Source organism: Candoia aspera, chromosome 4, assembly GCF_035149785.1.
Source record: "Candoia aspera isolate rCanAsp1 chromosome 4, rCanAsp1.hap2, whole genome shotgun sequence".
NCBI lineage: Eukaryota > Metazoa > Chordata > Lepidosauria > Squamata > Boidae > Candoia > Candoia aspera.
Genome location: NC_086156.1, coordinates 102573812 through 102590089, shown reverse-complemented (window position 1 = coordinate 102590089; position 16278 = coordinate 102573812). Strand labels below are relative to the sequence as shown.

At 43.4% G+C, this 16278-nt stretch overlaps 1 protein-coding gene across 1 annotated transcript; it reads left to right on the top strand.

Annotated features, from left to right (window-relative positions):
• The first annotated feature begins 6841 nt into the window (after positions 1-6841).
• LOC134496779 (carbonic anhydrase 4-like) lies at positions 6842-15045 on the top strand. Its single transcript, XM_063302490.1, has 6 exons — positions 6842-7040; positions 8971-9119; positions 10088-10177; positions 11144-11222; positions 12841-13004; positions 14730-15045. Exons 1-6 carry the CDS (start codon positions 6842-6844, stop codon positions 14946-14948), a joined length of 900 nt encoding a protein of 299 aa, XP_063158560.1. The 3' UTR covers positions 14949-15045.
• The last annotated feature ends 1233 nt before the right edge of the window (positions 15046-16278 follow it).

Here is a 16278-nt window from a genome sequence, read left to right as displayed (position 1 = left end):
TTGGCTGGTAATTCCACCCGCCCCAGTAGCAAACTGGGTGGTGACCTTATTGCATGCCCACACACACATATAAAAAGAAGCCGGGATGCTTCTGCCATCATCACTGTCACCTTGTCCAGCAGGGCAAAAAGAGGCACCACCAGACAGGTGAGTCTTCCTGGGGCAAAGAAGGGAAATGTGGTGGGGTGTTAAATGACAACTAGAGATTGCAAAGCCTTGAAAGATGGCCTGGGGACCGATGCTGTAAGAGTTACTGTTTTATTTTGTGATAGATCATTGATGACTAGTTTTCTAATGGGGAAGATTTTGTGTTTCTGGCTATTTTCAGTGATTATTGAGGCACTTTGCACATGCTCAGAGACTCTATTGTTTACTAAGAAAATAAATGCTATTCAGGATCACTCCAAGGACCCATCAGGTTTCATAGCCTCGTTCTGAGAACTGGGTATCAAACCCATGAAAACAACCTCCTTTTCCTGTTGCTTATTCTCTGTTTTTTTAATATATAATTTTTGTTAAAGATTTTTTAAAAAGGAAGATGAAAACTAATACAAACTAATACAAAGTAAGAAAAAGAAAGAAAAGAAAAAGCTAAAAATGCAAGAAAAGCAAAAAGGAAAAGGAAAATAGAAAGGAAAGGAAAAAAATACAAAGTAGCAGCTTCTGATCATCTTTATAGCAGTTATAAATTTACATCTTTCTCTAAGGTTGCAACATAACTCTCTTCTTTCTATAATCTATCCTAACCATCAAAATAAACCATGGTCATTTTTTTGTTTCATGCAAAAGTCTATAAGGGGTTTCCAGTCAGCAATAAACATAGATATTATCTTTTCTCTGATCTCCTGTTGCTTATTCTGAACATAAATATGTTGAGTGTACAATAATGCTCCAACTGATGAATTGGTACCCACTATAGAGGAATGGTTGGTGAGGTTGCAAGATTTTGCTGGAATGGATAAATTGACTTTGATTAGAGAAAATACACTATATACGTCAGTGTTTCTCAACCTGAGCAACTTTAAGATGTGTGGACTTCAACTCCCAGAATTCCCCAGCCAGCATATGCTGGCTGAGGAATTCTGGGAGTTGAAGTCCACACATCTTAAAGTTGCCAAGGTTGAGAAAAACTGATTACATTTATTGGTGACTTGAAGCCTCTTATGGACTTTTTGTGTAAAAATGAAAAAAATGAACTTGTGATTTTATGGTTTTGATGTTTAGACAGGACAGATTATAGAAAGAAGAGTAAATATGATGTATTGTTAGAGAGAGAGGTTAAAATGTATTGTACTTATAGCTGCTGTGAAGAATATTGGAAGCCACTTCCTTCTGTATTTCTTTTCTTTTTCTTTTTCTTTTCTTGCACTTTCTGCTTTTCCTTTGATTTCTTTCTTTTCCCCTTTTCCTTCTTACTTTATATTAATTTGTGTTCGTTTTTAACCGTCTTCTTTAAAAGCTTTAATAAAAATTATTTTTAAAAAAAGAATTGGTTTCCCAGGTATTTGTCTCATATGTTTTCATCACATCCTGTGGCAATGAGGTCCATAGATTAATTATGCATCAGCACTGTTATCATTAATCATATTTTAAGACTTAGCCTTGTTTTTTTGTTTTAAGGTTCAGCTTATACTTACTCATAAACACTTTCTGGTGTGTAGAGAAATTCTCCTCTGTTGCAACAGGCATGACAGTTCCATACCAATGGTCTCATGATCACACATTTATTTGTTGTTACGTAAGTTTTTGCCTTGCCCTGTTGAAGTTGATTGTGGCTTCTTGTGCCCATGAACATGTGCATGAGAAGACATGTACCCAATCATATATTGTTTTTTTTCCAAATTTGGCAACCTACTACACCCAGAATATTGTGCGGTTTATCTGGCCATTCTGGTGCCAGAACTGAATACTGGGCCATTACATCTGATTATACAGACATCCTATTTTGTTTATATGCATCCTTTTTCTTTGTAGCTGCATCACCAGCCCATTAAGCCTCTTTCATGTTTTAGTTTTAAGGAGGCCCAACAACTGCAAATGATTGCAAATGACAATAATTAATATTAGTCCTGTTTTCGAAAGAAGGATTCTATACCTCATGATTGCATGATGGGGAGTAATTTGAAATAATTGTAAAGATTAAAGCAGCTGCAGGAATGAACTCAACAGATTGCTCAGCCATTAACTTTACCAAATGTACGCTCATAAATTTATATAATATCTGATAATAATTTATTATCTAACAATAACTATTGTTGTTATTAATCATACTTTAGGACTAAGCCTTGGTTTTAATTTTGGACCAAGTTTCAGTTCTACATCGATGTTTCTCAACCTTAGATGCTGGTTGGGGAATTCTAGATGTTGAAGTCCACACATCTTAAAGTTGTCAAGGTTGAGAAACACTGATCTACATTTATTGGTGACTGCATAAATCTCATAAATGCTTTCTGGAATATAAAAAAAATCTCCTTTGTTGCAATGTCAACGGTCTCATGGAAGTAAATATATTACTAGCAGTATTAGTACTACTACTATATAAGTCTACTACAGTAAAGTACATATACTACTACTATTAATTATAATAATACTAATACTTGCCTTATGCATTAATCAATATGCCTGTGCTTTTCCCCGTAGCCAGGACAGTATCCCATCCCATGGCTTCTCTCAAGCTACTCACGACCCTCATAGCGGTCTTTTCGCTTGGAGGGGGATGCTATGCCAGTTCTGAAGGTAATGCCACCCCATTTGGAAAGTGCCTTGCTGGGGAGGAGGGAAGTAGAGGGCCGGAAAATGCTGCCAGGGTAAAATTAAATCCTGTTTGGATGGATTTGGCTTGCCAACCCTGGGCAGCTAATAAGGCTGAGCCTGGTTTGGACTCCAATTGGGAATGCCAGGCTGGAGATGAGATTGAGAGTTGGGAAAAATCTGGAAAAAAGCAGCGACTTACCCAGTGTTTCTTAACCTTAGCCACTGGAGAATTCTGGAAGTTGAAGTCCATACATCTTAAAGAGGCCAAGGTTGAAAAACACTGGACCAACTCTGTTTTGCGGCCAAGAAAAATGTGTGGAAGCGTTCATGAAGTTGGAAGGATACAGCGTGGTTCAAGGCATCCTTCCGTTTATCCAACCAGGGTGTGATCCAAAAAGTCAAGATGGCAGGCGTACACATAAAAAACGAGACCATCATGGTCTCCATCTTGACTTTTTCACCATAACTTGCAGACACCCTAGTTCCAAAATCTTACACTCTTATGGGATTGGGGTGGAATCCTTTGTTGTTTATTCATTTAGTCGCTTCCAACTCTTCGTGACTTCATGGACCAGCCCACGCCAGAGCTTTCTGTCGGTCATCAACACCCCAGCTCCCCCAGGGATGAGTCCATCACCTCTAGAATATCATCCATCCACCTTGCCCTTGGTCGGCCCCTCTTCCTTTTGCCCTCCAATCTCCCTAGCATCAGCATCTTCTCCAGGGTGTCCTGTCTTCTCATTATGTGGCCAAAGTATTTCAGTTTTGCCTTTAATATCATTCCCTCAAGTGAGCAGTCTGGCTTTATTTCCTGGAGTATGGACTGGTTTGATCTTCTTGCAGTCCAAGGCACTCTCAGAATTTTCCTCCAACACCACAGTTCAAAAGCATCGATCTTCCTTCTCTCAGCCTTCCTTATGGTCCAGCTCTCGCAGCCATATGTTACTACTGGGAACACCATTGCTTTAACAATGCGGACCTTTGTTGTCAGTGTGATGTCTCTGCTCTTAACTATTTTATTGAGATTTGTCATTGCTCTTCTCCCAAAGATTACGCGTCTTCTGATTTCCTGACTGCAGTCAGCATCTGCAGTAATCTTCGCACCTAGAAATACAAAGTCTTTCACTGCTTCTACATTTTCTCCCTCTATTTGCCAGTTATCAATCAAGCTGGTTGCCATAATCTTGGTTTTTTGAGGTTTAGCTGCAAGCCAGCTTTTGCACTTCCTTCTTTCACCTTCATCATAAGGCTCCTCAGTTCCTCTTCACTTTCAGCCATCAAAGTGGTATCATCTGCATATCTGAGATTGTTAATGTTTCTTCCAGCAATTTTAACTCCAGCCTTGGATTCCTCAAGCCCAGCATGTCGCATGATGTGTTCTGCGTACAAGTTGAATAAGTAGGGTGATACAGCCCTGCTATACTCCTTTCCCAATCTTAAACCAGTCCGTTGTTCCGTGGTCTGTTCTTACTGTTGCTACTTGGTTGTTATACAGATTCTTCAGGAGGCAGACAAGATGACTTGGTATCCCCATACCGCTAAGAACTTGCCACAATTTGTTATGGTCCACACAGTCAAAGGCTTTAGAATAGTCAATAAAACAGAAATAGATGTTTTTCTGAAACTCCCTGGCTTTTTCCATTATCCAGCGGATATTGGCAATTTGGTCCCTAGTTCCTCTGCCTTTTCTACACCCAGCTTGTACATCTGGCAATTCTCGCTCCATGAATTGCTGAAGTCTACCTTGCAGGATCTTGAGCATTACCTTACTGGCATGTGAAATGAGTGCCACTGTTCGATAGTTTGAACATTCTTTAGTGTTTCCCTTTTTTGGTATGGGGATATAAGTTGATTTTTTCCAGTCTGATGGCCATTCTTGTGTTTTCCAAATTTGCTGGCATATAGCATGCATTACCTTGACAGCATCATCTTGCAAGATTATGAACAGTTCAGCTGGGATGCCATCATCTCCTGCTGCCTTGTTATTAGCAATGCTTCTTAAGGCCCATTCAAGCTCACTCTTCAGGATGTCTGGCTCTAGCTCACTGACCACACCGTCAAAGCTATCCCCGATATTGTTATCCTTCCTATACAGGTCTTCTGTATATTCTTGCCACCTTTTCTTGATCTCTTCTTCTTCTGTTAGGTCCTTGCCATCTTTGTTTTTGATCATACCCATTTTTGCCTGGAATTTAGCTCCAATGTTTCTAATTTTCTGGAAGAGGTCTCTTGTCCTTCCTATTCTATTGTCTTCTTCCACTTCCGTGCATTGCTTGTTTAAAAATAATTACTTATCTCTTCTGGCTAACCTCTGGAATTTTGCATTTAATTGGGCATATCTCCCCCTATCACTGTTGCCTTTTGCTTTCCTTCTTTCTTGGGCTACTTCTAGTGTCTCAGCAGACAGCCATTTTGCCTTCTTGGTTTTCTCTTTCTTTGGGATGTATTTTGTTGCCGCCTCCTGAACAATGTTGCGAACTTCTGTCCATAGTTCTTCCGGGACCCTATCTACTAAGTCCAGTCCCTTAAATCTATTCTTCACCTCCACTGCATATTCCTCAGGAATATTAGTGAGCTCATATCTAGCTGATCTGTGGGTCTTCCGTAATCTCTTTAGACTGATCCTAAATTGTGCAAGAAGAAGTTCGTGATCGGAACTACAGTCAGCTCCAGGTCTTGTTTTTACTGACTGTATAGATGTCCGCCACCTTTGGCTGCAAAGGATGTAGTCAATCTGATTTTGGTGTTGTCCATCTGGTGAAGTCCATGTATAAAGCCGTCTCTTAGGTTGTTGGAAGAGAGTGTTTGTTATGCAGAGTGAGTTGTCTTGGCAAAATTCTATCAGCGTATGTCCTGCTTCGTTTTGTTCTCCCAGGCCATGGTTACCTGTAATTCCAGGTGTCATTTGACTGCCCACCTTAGCATTCCAGTCTCCCGTGATGAAAATAACATCACTTTTAGGCGTGTTGTCCAGTAGGTGCTGCAGATCCTCATAGAACTGATCTACTTCAGCTTCTTCAGCATCTGTGGTTGGGGCATATATTTGGATCACTGTGATGTTAGATGGCTTGCCCTGAATTCAAATTGAGATCATTCTATCATTTTTTGGATTGTATCCAAATACTGCTTTAGCCACTTTACTATTAATTATGAAGGCTACTCCATTTCTTCTGTGGTCCTCTTGTCCACAGTAGTAGATCTGGTGGTCATTTGATGTGAAGTGGCCCATTCCAGTCCATTTCAGTTCACCGACGCCCAAAATGTCTATCTTTAATCTTGACATCTCACCAATAACCACATCCAATTTGCCCTGGCTCATAGATCTTACATTCCAGGTTCCAATGGTGTGTTGATCCTTAAAACATCAGATTCGCCGTTCACCACCAGCACCGTCGGCTGCTAGCCGTCCTTTCGGCTTTGAGCTAGCTGCATCATCACGTCTGGGGCTAGTTGAACTCATCCTCTGTTCCTCCCAGGTAGCATTTTGGCCATCTTCTGACCTGGGGGTCTCATCTTCCAATGGTATACCGACATATCTCTGGTTGTACTGATCCATTTAGTTTTCATGGCAAAAATACTGGGGTTGGTTGCCATTACCTTCCCCAGGGATCGCATTTAGCCTGACCTCTCTGTCATGACCTTCCCGTCTTGGGTGGCCTTTCACAGTTTAGCTCAGGGCATCATTGAGGTGCTCAAGCTCCAGCACCACAACAAGGTAATGATCCTTTGCTGAAGGGTGGAATCCTGGCTCACCCTATTTCTTTCCTTTATAGGTTCCTGGTGCTACACTGAACCACACTGCGGTAAGAAACACGAAGCCACTTTTCCTTTTGACCCCTAGATCACAAGCTGTGCTTACTTTCAGCCAGGGATCCTCCAATGCATTTAAATTCCAAGACTCTCCTTTGTAAAGAACAAAATGTATCTCTGCACATCTGCAGTGTACGTTTCTTATCAGTAAAAAAAACAAAACTGTTCATATAATTTTGGTAACCATGAGCAGGGTGCCTAGCAGAGACAGTAACTTTTAGGAAAGCTAGATTTCTGCTGCTTTTAAAAAATGTATTTACTTTGCACCTCAAGTCTAATGACCATCCCTTTTCTTGGGGACTGTTGGGAAGGTCCTAAAACATGGATATCCCTTGGTCATTGCAACGGCAAGAGACAGTCGCCTATCAACATCATTCGGAGCGAAGTCTCCCACAACCCCAGTTTGGGTCCCGTGGCTCTGGTTGGTTATGACAGCCGCGAAAAGCTGCTGGAAATCAAGAACACGGGGAAGACAGGTGAGGAGACATGTGTTCTATTTTAAAACCAAAAGGTTTCTAGTCCTTAAGGTAGCAGCAAGGGGGGAAAAACCCTCCAAACTGCCAAAATGAAAGAAGGGAAGACCTCTGCCAGACTGTGTGTAATTCTTTGGGTCAATTTCCTAGGGAAAAAAGGGTGTGGAAATGTATGTCCTGCGCTTATAGGCTGTTCCAATCACTAATGACTCTGAGTTTCCGAATATTTTGGGATTTGTGTTGGGGGCTGGGGAAAAGGATGGAGGGGCTCCAGTGAGGGGGAATTTTAATAGTTGACAGTTTGAGGAGGGAAGGAGATGCTGGGTCAAAGTGGATCTGATGCTCTTCAAATGTTGGGTTGTTGGTGGTGGTATGGTTCTTCCGGTTGATAATGACTCCTGGTAACAACAGGAACAATTCCCTGTAGACTACATAGAAACCTTGTCTGCCACTGATTTGCCCTTGTGTTCCTATGGCTGAGCAAGGGGGGCTGGGCCCAAGGTGCCCCAGCTGCCTTCATGCCTAAGGCAAGACTAGAATTCACACTCTCCCAGCTTCTGATCCTGCTCCTTGAACCACTACACCAAACTCTAAATCAGTGTTTCTCAACCCTGGCGACTTTAAGACAGGTGGACTTCAATTCCCAGAATTCCCCAGCCAGCCAAGCTGGCTGAGGAGTTCTGGGGGTTGGAGTCCACCCATCTTAAAGTCACCAGGGTTGAGAAACACTGCTCTAAATGTTAGATTCAAGTCCCATAATCCCTTAGCTCTAGCTGTATTCATGCCAGGAATTGCTTTATTGTGAATGTCTTTGCATTGTTCCTCAAAAACAAGCAACCTTGTCCTCTGTGAATGAAATGATGAGTGAGTTTGGACGGACGTCTGTGAAGTGAAAAAAAAACCTACATTCTAAATTGTTGCCAATAAAATTGTGTGCATGTGTACAGTGGCTGAATTTAATTTGAAGAAGTGTTTACCTTGTTAAGTGGATTTACTGGTGCATCATTGTGCAAAGGAGAGTTAGTTATGAATGGATACAACTAGCAACATAGCCATTGTCTTCTGAAGTTTGCTTTTGCACAGTTGCTTGTGACTGCAAACAAATTACTAAAGAAGGGGGGAGGAATAGAGTATTTCTCCCATCAGATGAGTAATGCTAGTCATCCAATTGCTGATGCATTAGAAATTCTTGAGGCATTTTTCACAAAAGAATGAGACCTCAAGCACCAACTAGAAATAAACATAAAACACAAATCCTTGCTTGAAAAGTTAGCCCCACTGAAATCAATATCCTTGGATAAGAAAATGAATGTAAAACATACTGTATAAGGCTCATAATCCTTCCCTTAAATACATTTAAACCCTTCTCTGCCATTTATGTCTGCGTCTGTGTGTTTTCCATCCAGCCACTGGACCATCATGGAAAATTCTATAGTTGTCTTCTGTAACCCAGTTGTCTACTGATGTGCTAAGATTACTACAACTCCCAGAATTCTCAGTTGTTCTTGGCTTGGCATTTTGGGAGTTGTAGTTCTAGCCTCTGGTAAATCTAGGGTGGTTGAAGGCGGGCAGATCAGATGAGACGAGAAGCCTCAGAAGTTGGGCAGTTGATATTTTCAAATGCGCTGGTTAGCGTAATTGATTCCCATCACAGCATTTAGCCCAAGGGAAAGCAAACTTGGTTTCTTGCAATGCTTTGGTCTAGATTCCCACAATCAGTCGCTTGCTGGGCTGAAGGCAGGTAAGATCCAGAATAAAGAGAGGGACACCGTTGCCTGTCCTTGGTCTAATAGGAAGGTTGGGGAGGGTGGGGGAGACAATCTAGAGTGGGAGTTTGCCCACAATTTATTCTCAAAAGCCCCCCAAGGTTGAAGAGCCTGAACTAGAATTATGAGGATGCAACTGGATTTTTCTTCTCTTTTTTAATTGGCAGTTGACATACACCTGGGAGATGGTCTCCACCTCGGTGGTTTTGGCCTTCCTGCACGGTACACAGCCAAATCCTTTCACTTGCATTGGGGAGATGGTGTCTTGCAGCCTGGTTCTGAGCATCAGATTGATGGCAAACAATATTCAATGGAGGTGAGGTTAGATCTCCCAGCTGACTTACTTGGCGCTCTCTTTTCTGCACTGCAAAAGTGACTTCAGGAACTGCCTTATTACAGCATAAGCAATAGTAACTCAGTTATTTCTGCTGCCACAGATTAACAAGGTTAATCCTCTAGAAATTCATCTGGGAATGCCAAAACCTTTCAGGACTGAGTTTGCTGTCTTCTGAAATCTATTGTCCCTCTTCCAATCACAGCTTTTTCCCCGAATGTAGGAACTTGCAATATTTTAGGAACTGAAGCCAGACTTGGAATACAGCCAGGGGCACATTTCCCAAAGTAAATGGAGTTAGTTCAAAAACTCAATTAAATGTACATTTTAAAATCACATTAATTACATTGCATTGATACAGCTAAGCCCCATACATGTAATAGCTTCTGTTGCATTCAAAATAGCAACTTACTGGCAGCTTCTGGAGCTATGCTGGGATCCATATCTCAGACTCCTGAGGGCCACATGGGATCTCAACTTGCACATCCCTAAAGGAAAGCAATTAGATCTGCAACATCTGTCGCAGCTTTGTTGCATATACCAACTTTTCCCAATGTGGTGTTCTTCACATGTGTATGGACTATGAGATCAATGATTAAGGTGCTGGGCTAGAAACTGGGAGATTGTGAGTTCTAGCCCTCTCTTAGGCATGAAAGCCAGTTGGGTAACATTGGGCCACTCATTCTCTCTCAGCCCAACCTGCCTTATGGAGTTGTTGTGGGGGAAATAGGAAGGGGGAGCTTTAGGTATGTACATTGCCAAGACTTGATGGGATAAAAATCTAATAATAAATAAATATTGATGGGGGATTATGGGAGTTAAAGTCCAGTATACCTGGAGGGCATCAGACGAGGAAGCTTGGTCTATATCTCTGGCACTAAAGTGGATCCAAAGAAAACAGGACAGGTGGTAGAGACAGGTCCCACATGACCTTCTTGTTCTCGCTTCAGCTGCACATTGTACATACCAAAAACAACATGAACATGTCGGATGCTGTGAAGGATCCAAAAGGAATTGCGGTGCTGGCATTTTTTATCGAGGTGAGCAGCCAATTTAGACCAGATACATTGATCAAATAAGCCAATTTATAAAAGTCAGGAGATAAAGTGGGGAAGATATCTACACAAATGTGCAGAATAGCTGAAAGCATGGAGGAAAGAGCATTTTCCCAACTGAAAAATATACATTTAGAAAATGCACAGGCCAGACGAAGTGTGTATAAAAATTCATCCTGTCAGAGAAATGGGTATGAAAATGTTTGTGCTTTTTCCCATTGATTCACCAATTGTAAGTGATGGAATCAAATACTTTTACATATGTTTTGAAGAAGAAAGTAAGAGAAAATGAAAAGAAGCAATTAATTCCATTTTCAAGCTATGTTTTGATTCCATGCTTCTATTTCTGCCCACCCACCCCCCCTTGGATGAAAGAGAGAAAGGAAGCCTATTTCCTTTACAAACTATAATTTTCCCAATTGATGTGAAATATCAAGTCTTAAGAAGCACTTTCTGGGTGGGTGTTGTGTTGTATTTTTTCCAGCATTTCAATTACAATAGGTTGTACTTAAGGCTATTAGATTTGGGTTGCAAAACTACAGACTGCTGCTAGGTGGCAGCAAACAGATACCAAAAACTAGCTTTGCCACCCAGCTCTTACAGCAGTGTTTCTCAACCTTGACAACTTTAAGATGTGTGGACTTCAGCTCCCAGAATTCCCTAGCCAACCATGCTGGTTGGAGAATGGAGCTGAAGTCCACACAACTTAAAGTTGCCAAGGTTGAGAAACACTGTCTTACAGTATTTTTACATTGTAAATTTCATATACAGTAGTATGCTATCAGCAACAGCAATCAGGAATGCCTCCCCATATTTATGGTTTCAAATCTAATCCTGCAGAAGGGATGAAAAACTGGAAACATAGCTGGGGAAGAGAATATTCAATGTCCAGATTTGTTTTGCCCCCAAATTCTTCTTTCTTGCCTCCTACTCTTTCCTCCTCCTTTGCAGGCATCTGAGAAGACTAAGAGTAAAACCTCAAATGCATGGGAATCATTTGCAAACAACCTCCAAAGAGTTTCCAAAAAAGGTAAACTTGTCAGGGATATCTGGAGAGATATTTGAATCTTCTTGCATCACTAAGACTTCACAGTGGCTTCCATAATGAGCTGGAAAATGGATGCTTCCATTTTGCTACAAGCACCGTCCAGCAGGGTGATTGTACCAACCATTTCCCCGTCCTTTCCCGGAGTGCCTTTCTAGTAACTCGCTAATCTTAAGAAAAATAAATAAATTCAAAGTCCTAGATATTGGGAAACACCTTGTTTATCTATCCGCTTATTTAGTACAATTATTATTTCTATCCTGTCTTTCCTTTAGGGAGGCCAGTGCTGGGCATGATGCTACCTACCTCCTGTTTCCTCCATATTATCCTCATAGCAGCCTTGTGAGGAAGGATGGGCTAAAAGCTAACGACTGTTTCCTATAAATATAAGCAGCCCTGCTAGATTGGACCCTTGGCCTGTCTTGTCCAGCAGTCTGTTCTCCTAGTGGCCAATCAACTGCATAAGGAAGCCCACCAGTCTCCCAGCAGATGGCCTTGAGGCCATCCTTCTGTCCTTGAGGCTAAAAGCCACTGATTCCCATGACTTCCATGAATCGGTCCAAGCTTTTTTTTGAAGCCTCTGAGATATCGAGGCAGTAAGTGTCATGAGTACTGATGGTGAGCAGGAGGGGGCCCCTATCCAGGGGGGAAAACGCATGCGTAGTACTGAGGAGTTAAGCAGCCATTCAAAGAGACACAGACCAGACCCGCCTTAACTTTTGGGGTTTATCTGTCTGGGTTTTTCCCACGCTTCTTCAGTCAGGAACCATGCTGAGACAAGGAATGGGTCTCTAGTGTTTTATTACTGCTACATTAGACAGAAAATCCTAACAAACTGAAGAAGCGTGGGATAAAACTCAGACAGATAAACCCCAAGAGTTAAGGCGGGTCTGGTCTGTGTCTCTTTGAATGGCTGCTTAACTCCTCAGTACTACGCATGCGTTTTCCCCCCTGGATAGGGGCCCCTTCCTGCTCACCATCAGTACTCATGACAGTAAGTGCCTTTGGAGACACTGTGCGGGAAGTTGGTGGCTAAAGAGAGACATTGGTGTGAGTGTGCTGGAGTGTGCAAAGTCTCCCATGTCTCTTCAGCCCTAATCTGATGTTCCACAATTATTGCAGCAGGGATCTGCATTTCTTCCAGACTATGGGTGCCAACACAGGTGTGGTTCTATACACGGGAGGGCAAAGCATTATTAAAGTGATTTTAATTTTGGGAGGGCAAAGCATGCCCTCCCTCCCAAAATCTTGCAATTTTGGTGGGGTTGCCTGAATTTGGCCCCCCAAATTCAGGCAACCACACCAAAATTGCAAGATTTCATGAGGTGTTCGTTGTTGTTGTTTTCTGTCTGTTTTGCATGATCTTGTGAATTTCAGGTTTATCACATGAGATCCTAAACTTTTTTTAAAAAAATTAAAGTGATTTTAATTGTACTTGAATTTGGGTAGCAGCAGGCACCGTCTTCCTCACGGCAACTGCGCTATCGGTTCTCAGTTCTAACCAGCTTTCAATTTACCTTCATAGTCTGTGTGAAAACAGACTTGAAACTGATTTTAGTTGGGCATGTAAGAGGTAAATACTTTTCCTCCTGTTTCCGAACAGGGGAAGACGAGGAGCTTGACAGCAATGTTTCTCTGCTGGACTTGATGGGTTCCACGGACCTGGCCTGCTATTACCGCTACTCTGGGTCCCTCACTACCCCTGACTGTGATGAGGCTGTGATATGGACCGTCTTTGCTGAACCTATCAAGGTGTCACCCGAAGTGGTAAGACGTAGCTCAGCTAAAGAGAAAGGATGTGCATGGCAAATTGGATGATGCATGTATAAAAAAGTGCGCAGCTTTGATGGCATGGTGATGGGCACCGTCTTGACATTTTTGACCCTGTCCTCCCTGAGGACACCTCTGAGAGTGCTTCTCCCCTATGGACTCCTCTCAGAACTGGGATTCGAGTCTTTGCCCCCTGCTCAGCTCAAAGGCTTTCCTGACTCGGCTGAAATCGATTCTGTCATGAAATTGGTCCTCCCTGTTGCTGATCCCTTTCCTGCCGCTTTTTTGCTTTGTTTCAAGTCACTGCACACCTGACTTTTCTCTGACATACTTTACAACAGTGTTTCTCAACCTTGGCAACTTTAAGATGTGTGGACTTCAACTCCCAGAATTCCCCAGCCAGCCATGCTGGCTGGGGAATTCTGGGAGCTGAAGTCCACACATCTTAAAGTTGCCAAGGTTAAGAAACACTGCTTTACACAGTTTATATCAAGGTTTCTCAACTAGGTGCCTTATATCAGGGTTTCTCAACTAAGGTTCTGTGGAAACCTAGGGTTCCGTGAGAGGTCACTAGGGGTTCCCTGGGAGATCATGATGGGAGATCACATGATGGGAGATCACATGATGACAGGTCACTAGGGGTTCCCGGGGAGATCACAATTTATTTAAAAAATTATTTCAAATTCAGGCAACTTCACATTAAAGAGTTAAGTTTCATTCTTAATTTTTAGTTTAAGAACACTGTGAATGCATATATTCAGGCCTACACATGAAACAAATATAATAATTTTGTAACTTCTGGCCTATATTTGAGCCTGAATGTGCAGGGGTTCTCCAAGGCCTGAAAAATATTTCAAGGGCTCCTCCAGGGTCAAAAAGTTGAAAGAGGCTGCCTTATATGGCGTCAGAATACAGTGGGAAATACTATTTCAACATGGGGGCAGCTAAGGGTGACTTAAATCCATCTTGCTCAGAGGCTAGAGATGAGATTTTAAAAGCAACATGGCTTTATGAGCAGTAAAAGGATGTTGCCAAAGCAGGTCTATGCTGTGGTTAGGTGCAAGTGGGGAGAAGCAGTGTTTGTTGTTTTGATATTCAGTTGGGCTCTGCTAGAAAGACAGCTGTAAACTGTGACTCATTTTTGGTTTGATTCTTCCTCTGCTGCTCAACCAAGGAATTATAGTACGCAATCTGCTTCATTCGCTCTTGTAAAAGAGCTGCTGGTAACTTTTTTTGCCAGGTTTTTGGACGACAGTCTTCAAAACATCCCTTCCTGTCCATCTGTCTGATAGTCTTTAATTAGGAGTCCTTGGTGCTCTCTGAGCCTTGTGGTTTTCTTGCAGACGTTTCATTGCCAGCATTGAAGGTGTTGCCAAGTCAGGCAATGAAACGTCTGCAAGAAAACCACAAGGCTCAGAGAGCAAGCACCAAGGATTCCTCAGTTCAACCCTGAGCTACAAATATTCTCTTTGATTAGTCTTTTCTTTTTTGTTGTTACAAATTAATTCTTATTGTGCTCAGCCTTGGGAATCTCCATTGGACAGGTGAAGACTGAGGTTCTTAAATAACATGAAGAGGATAGTGTAACACTTCCTTGTGCTGCCAAGTGGTGTAGATGTCTGGTTGACTTGTCCTGATCGTGTTTGAGTGATTGGAAGCTCTGCAGCCTAATCTAAAAACCTCTACCCTTGCCGTCACCTCCACTTCTTTTTCTTGCAATAGATCAATAAGTTTTCTTCGGAGCTCTCATCTACGGAGTCTTCCAGCGGACCGCGGCTAAGAAACAATTTCCGTCCTGTGCAGAAGATTGGGGATCGGAAAGTGGAGGCATCTGACGCTTTGAAGGATCGCCTGTGTTCAGCTGCCTTTCTTGTTTCTCCTGCAGTTGTATTTGTTCTCTTCCTTTCTATTGCCACCTTTGTACCATTCCTATCTGTATAAGTGAGGATGGTAGATGAGAACCATGCAGACTTGCAGTTCCTGAGAGGGCATAGCTAAGCTACAACTTTTCTGCCCTCCCCAACTCCATTTTACCTCCTTCTAAACCTCAACCAGCTTATTCAGGGGCAGAAGCCCAAGAAAACAGAGTCTAATGGTTGGGAGGTTCATAATCCGCAGACCCATGGGGGCCCTGATCTACGGCTGCTGCTTTGTAATGCCAGGTCTGTTAACAACAAGGCCCCCCTTATTTGCGACTTGATCGCAGACAGGGGGGCGGATCTGGCATGCATTACTGAAACCTGGCTGGGCCCGGAGGGAGGCGTCCCCCTTTCAGAGATGTGCCCAGCCGGGTTTCGAGTATGGCACCAGCCAAGATCTCGGGGCAGGGGAGGTGGGGTGGCTATCATCATCCGGGAATCTCTTGTGGCCTTCAGGGGCCATGCTCCACAAGTGACTGGGTGTGAGACCCTGTTTTTCAAGTTGGGTTCTCAGGAACAGTTGGGGGTGTGCTAGTGTACCAGCCTCCCTGCTGTGTAGCAACCTCCCTGCCTGAGCTGCTGGAGGCTGTCTCGGGGTTGGCGGTGGAGTTCCCCAAGCTTATGGTTCTGGGGGACTTCAACCTGCCATCCCTGGGACGGACCTTGGAGGCAGCTCGGAAGTTCATGACCACCATGGCAGCCATGGACCTGATTCAGATCATTCGAGACCCAACTTGGGACAGTGGCCTCACCCCGGATTTAGTTTTCTTGTCGAAGCAGTGGCAACGTGATCTGAGGGGAGAGTTACAGCTTTCCCCACTGTCATGGTCAGATCACGCCCTGGTGAGCCTGAGATTCTCCTATGCCGCCCCCCTCCGCAGGGAGGCAGGGCCCATTCGATTGGTCCACCCCCGGCGACCAATGGACCCAGCAGGGTTTCAGAGGGAGCTGGGGGTTATACCTGGGGATCTGCTGCATGGTCCAGCGGAGGCCCTGTCTGCCGCCTGGAATAGGGAGGCAGCCGGGGCCTTGGACAGGATCGCGCCTGTGCAGCCTCTCTTATCCCATCGAACCCGATACTCCCCATGGTTTACGGAGGAGCTGAGGGTTCTGAAGAGGACTAAGGGTCGCCTAGAGTGCCGCTGGAGGAAGACAAAGACCGAATCTGACTGAACACAAGCTAGAGCGGCTATTAAGGCCTACCTTGTGGCGGTAAGAGTGGCGAAACGGCAGTATTTCTCCGCTCTTATTGCATCCACAGAATGCTGCCCAGCGGCCCTGTTAGAGATTACCTGATCCCTTCTGGGGAAAGGGGACCTAGAGATCCATCTTCAGGACCGAGCTGAGGAGTT